Source organism: Cebus imitator, unplaced genomic scaffold (genome assembly GCF_001604975.1).
Source record: "Cebus imitator isolate Cc_AM_T3 unplaced genomic scaffold, Cebus_imitator-1.0 Scaffold602, whole genome shotgun sequence".
Classification (NCBI taxonomy): domain Eukaryota; kingdom Metazoa; phylum Chordata; class Mammalia; order Primates; family Cebidae; genus Cebus; species Cebus imitator.
This window is the reverse complement of record NW_016107917.1, coordinates 302,333-307,015: the sequence shown is the minus strand read 5'-3', so window position 1 is coordinate 307,015 and position 4,683 is coordinate 302,333. Positions and strand designations below refer to the sequence as shown.

The window sequence follows — 4,683 nt, the reverse complement described above, 5'->3', positions numbered from 1 at the left end:
ATCTTGGCTCACTGAAGCCTCCTCCTCCCGGGTTCAAGTGATTCTTCTGCCTCAGTCTGCTGAGTAGCTGGGATCACAGGCGTCCGCCACCACTCCTGGCTAATTTTTTTGTATTTTTAGTAGAGACGGAGTTTCACCGTGTTGGCCAGGCTGGTCTTGAACTCCTGACCTCAAGTGATCCACCCGCTTCGGCCTCCCAAAGTGCTAGGATTATAGGTGTGAGCCACTGCATTCGGCCTTGCCTCCCATTTTTAATGGTCTTATCTCTTACTGTTCCTCTACAGGGCCAAAACACTCATTGACTCAGATCTCTCAATCCATGCTGGATCTCTGTGATGAAAAACTCAAAGAGGTAAGACATTTAGAATGAGAGAAAGGCAGTGGAATTTGAAGGTGGGGGATATCAGGGTTTGGGAAGTAGGGAATTTAACAGAAGGAAAAGTATATGTGGGAGTAGCAGATCTTTAGTATATGTGAAAGTTGGAAGGAACTTTAGAACTCATAGGCCAGTCTCTTTTGTAGATGAAAAAACTAGGCCCATAGAAGAAAATTATTTGTTCTGGACATCTTGACTATTAATTAAGTTAGAATTAAGATCCACCACCTACATAACTCATTAGAAAGGACAAAGGAAAGTGACTTTCCAGGAAGTTAGCTGTAGCTAAGAGACTAGTCAGTGTTTTAGGAAGGAAGAAGAAGTAGACATTTAACAAAAGAGGATAACTAGCCAGTAAACATGAAAAGATTCTCAACTTGATTGATTATTGAGGATATGCAAATTCAAACCATGATATCACTACATACCCACTGGAAAGGCTAAAATTAAAAAGACTGACAATACTAAGTGTTGATGAGGATTTGGAGCAATAGGAATACAAACTTTTTCCTTCTAGAATCTAAAATAAATTTATTGGGTTAGGTCACCATTATACAAAAGTCACTAATCAGTAATAATGTTTAGTGTTTTCAGCAATAGTTTTATAACAAAAACAGCATGATCTTAAAGCCTAAATTGCGGCCGGGCGCGGTGGCTGAAGCCTGTAATCCCAGCACTGTGGGAGGCCGAGGCGGGTGGATCACGAGGTCAAGAGATCGAGACCATCCTGGTCAACATGGTGAAACCCCGTCTCTACTAAAAATACAAAAAATTAGCTGGGCATGGTGGCGCGTGCCTGTAATCCCAGCTACTCAGGAGGCTGAGGCAGGAGAATTGCCTGAACCCAGGAGGCGGAGGTTGCGGTGAGCCGAGATCGCGCCATTGCACTCCAGCCTGGGTAAGAAGAGCGAAACTCCGTCTCAAAAAAAAAAAAAAAAAACATTAAAGCCTAAATTGCTAAAGGGGGGTGGGTGTGTGGGTGGGTGTGTGTTTAGTAGAGATGGGGTTTTGCCATGTTGGCCAGGCTGGTCTTGAGCTCCTGGCCTCATGTGATCTACCTGCCTTGGCCTCCCAAAGTGCTGGGATTACAGTTGTGAGCCACTGTGCCCAGCATCATTTATCTTGGCTTGTTGTCATTCAGTAGATAATTCAAAGTTAACACTTTTTGGGGCAAGGGTAATACATAGCTAGCTGAACCTTAAATTACTCTTAATTTTTCTATGGTGATCACACCTTAGGGAAATCTCTGTCTTGGCTTTGCTTTGTTTAATTTCAGAAAGAAGACAAATTAGCTCGTTTAGAGAAGGCTATCAACCCCTTGCTGGATGATGATGACCAGGTGGCATTTTCTTTCATTCTGGACAACATCGTCACCCAGAAAATGATGGCAGTTCCAGATGTAAGCTGTCTCTGTGCTAAATATTGTGAGGATTGTGCAGGGGAAGGAAAGATATATAGGGTTTACGTATGTATGTATTTTGGAGTCTGGGTGGTTTATGTCAGTTGTGACTAGTGTGTGATTTTACATATTGACCTTTTAGCTGTATTTGTACATTGTCTTTTTTTTAAAGAGTACATTATCATTGAAATCAAAGAGGCCAGGAATCTTTGGATATAGGGAGGTTTCTGCTTCCTGTTGTTGACATTCAATACTAAGAATGCTCCTGAATAGCCCTGTAGAGAGAGGATGCTTGCTAATACAAGGCTTTTGATTTAGAGGTGCTTCTAGGCAAATGATACTTCGATAATTAGCAACTGTTGGTTGTCTTTTATTTCGATTTTTTATTGTTATAGTGATCCTCCCCAGGAATTCTCAAATGAGTTTCCTGTTACACTATAGGAGTGTGTTCTACATGTGTAATGCTATAAAACTTCTGGATGGGACTAGGGAATAAGGAATTTTGATTACGACTATAGAGCAAGTGTTCTTACCCTATCATGGCATAGAAATCTTAAATGAATCTATGAATCCCTTACATTATATACAGACATTTTGTATGACTGTGTTTTTCTGGGAAAAGAGTCCATAGCTTTTTTTCAGGAATATTTGTGACCCAACAAAGGTAGAGAAATTCTTAAGAGTGGTTTCCATTTAATTTCCTATGCTTTCTATTTACTAGTCTTGGCCATTTCATCACCCAGTTAATAAGAAGTTTGTTCCAGATTATTACAAAGTGATTGTCAGTCCAATGGATTTAGAGACCATACGTAAGGTGAGTGTGATTTGATCTGAATGCCTTTTTACAATCAAGTGACTTTGTGTGTGTATCTGAGTGCCTGATTATTTTCATCACAGAACATCTCCAAACACAAGTATCAGAGTCGGGAGAGCTTTCTAGATGATGTAAACCTTATTCTGGCCAACAGTGTTAAGTATAATGGTGAGTATTTCTTTTTTTTTTTTTTTTTTTTTTTTATCTAACATTAGTTAGCATTATTAAAAAATTTTTTTTTGAGACAGGATCTTGCTCTGTTGCCAAGGCTGGAGTGTGATCATAGTTCACTGAACCAGGCACCTGCCACGGTGCCAAGTTCTTTTTTTGTGTCTGTGGTAGAGACAGGGTTTTGCTATTTTGCCCACGCTGGGCTCAAGCAATCCTCCCACCTAGGCTTCCCAAAATGCTGAGATTACAGGTGTGGGCCAGCGCTCCTGGCCAGCATTATTAAAATTTATGTGCATAAAGAAGCCTTGAGCAGTGACAGCAGAATGAGTTGAATGACATTCTTTTTAAGATAGTTCCATTCTTGTCGCACTGGCTGGAGTGTAATGGCACAATCTTGGCTCACTGCAAGTGCCACCTCCTGGGTTCAAGCGATTGTCCTGCCCCAGCCTCCTGAGTATCTGGGATTACAGGTGCCCGCCACCACCCCCAGCTAACTTACATATTTTTAGTAGAGATGGGATTTCACTATATTGGCCAGGCTGGTCTCAAACTCCTGACCTCAGGTGATCCACCTGACTTGGCCTCCCAAAGTACTGGGATTACAGGCATGAGCCACCACACCAGGCCAGTCTTTTTGTTTTGTTTTGTTTTAAAGAAAGCATATATTTTAGTGTGTATGTTGTATAAAGATTGCCATTAGCCTTTAATGATGAAAAAGTAATATATGCTTACTTTTGAAACCTTGGTAGGCACAGAAAAATGAGGTGAGAATAAAAATCAAATGGATATTACTTTGGTCTTTGAGGCATCACTGCTTTTTCCTGGGATGCGAAAACTCAACTGTGCCCCAGGCCCTTAGATGGAGTTTATGGAAATGGGTAGCTGTAGACTATGGTGAGCTTCCTTGGTACATGCAGTTTTCCTCAGTACATGAGTTGATTTAATAACATATGCCAGACTCTGTGCTAGCTGCTTAGGCTACTGATAGGAAAGACAGTCACTGTCCTCAAGTATTTCATAATCCAGTTGGTGGAAAGAGACAATTAAAATGCAGCTTGGAACCAGGCACGGTGGCTCATGCTTATAATCTCAACACTGGTAGGCTGAAGTGGAGGATTGTTTGAGGCTAGGAGTTTGTGACCAGTCTGAGCACACATAGCAAGACCTCGTCTGTTTAAAAAACTAGCTAGAAGGTGGTAGTGAGTGCCTGAAGTCTTAGCTCCTTGGGAGGCTAAAGCAGGAGGATTGCTTGAACTCAGGAGTTCAAGACTGCAGTGAGCTATGGTCATGCCCCTGCACTATATCCTGGGTGACAGCAAGACCCTGTCTCTATAAATAAATAAGTAAAATGCAGCTTAACAAGGGTTGTAATAGAAGTATATACAAAGTGCATCAGACGAGAGCAAGGAATATCTTAACCTGAGTGTTAGGGAAGGCTTCTTAAATGAGCTAATGGTTGGTTTTTTTTTTTTTGTTTGTTTTTTTTTAAATTCATTCTTTCTGCCTATGTTTCAGAGGATAATAATTCAGTTTTGAATGACGCAATTGTTAAGCAAACCTTGAGTAATTATATGTGCTGGCACTGATAGATGTTACAAATATAAAATTAGATATGGTCTTTGCCCCAGATTAGTTAAGTTTAGTTGGGGAAACAGAAAAGGAAAATTATAGTACTTACATTTTATTGCTATAAGCATGCACAGAGTGCCACAGGACAGTATATCCAAATTAGAGTGGGGCTGGCCATGGTGGCTCATGCCTGTACTCCTAACACTTTGGGGGACTGAGATGGGTAGATCGCTTGAGCTTAAGAGTTCAAGCCGGGCGCGGTGGCTCAAGCCTGTAATCCCAGCACTTTGGGAGGCCGAGGCGGGTGGATCACGAGGTCAAGAGATCGAGACCATCCTGGTCAATATGGTGAAA

General features: G+C 41.4%; 1 protein-coding gene across 12 annotated transcripts in view; it reads left to right on the top strand.

Moving 5' to 3' along the window:
- Positions 1 to 4,683, top strand: part of TAF1 (TATA-box binding protein associated factor 1) — a 100,938-nt gene that overhangs the window by 50,177 nt on the left and 46,078 nt on the right. For all 12 annotated transcript variants that reach the window (XM_017516745.2, XM_017516739.2, XM_017516736.2 and 9 more), the window contains exons 29-32: positions 285 to 352; positions 1,653 to 1,775; positions 2,497 to 2,589; positions 2,673 to 2,757. In XM_017516745.2, the coding sequence (XP_017372234.1) occupies positions 285 to 352; positions 1,653 to 1,775; positions 2,497 to 2,589; positions 2,673 to 2,757 (369 nt within the window). The remainder of the gene's footprint in view (positions 1 to 284; positions 353 to 1,652; positions 1,776 to 2,496; positions 2,590 to 2,672; positions 2,758 to 4,683) is intronic.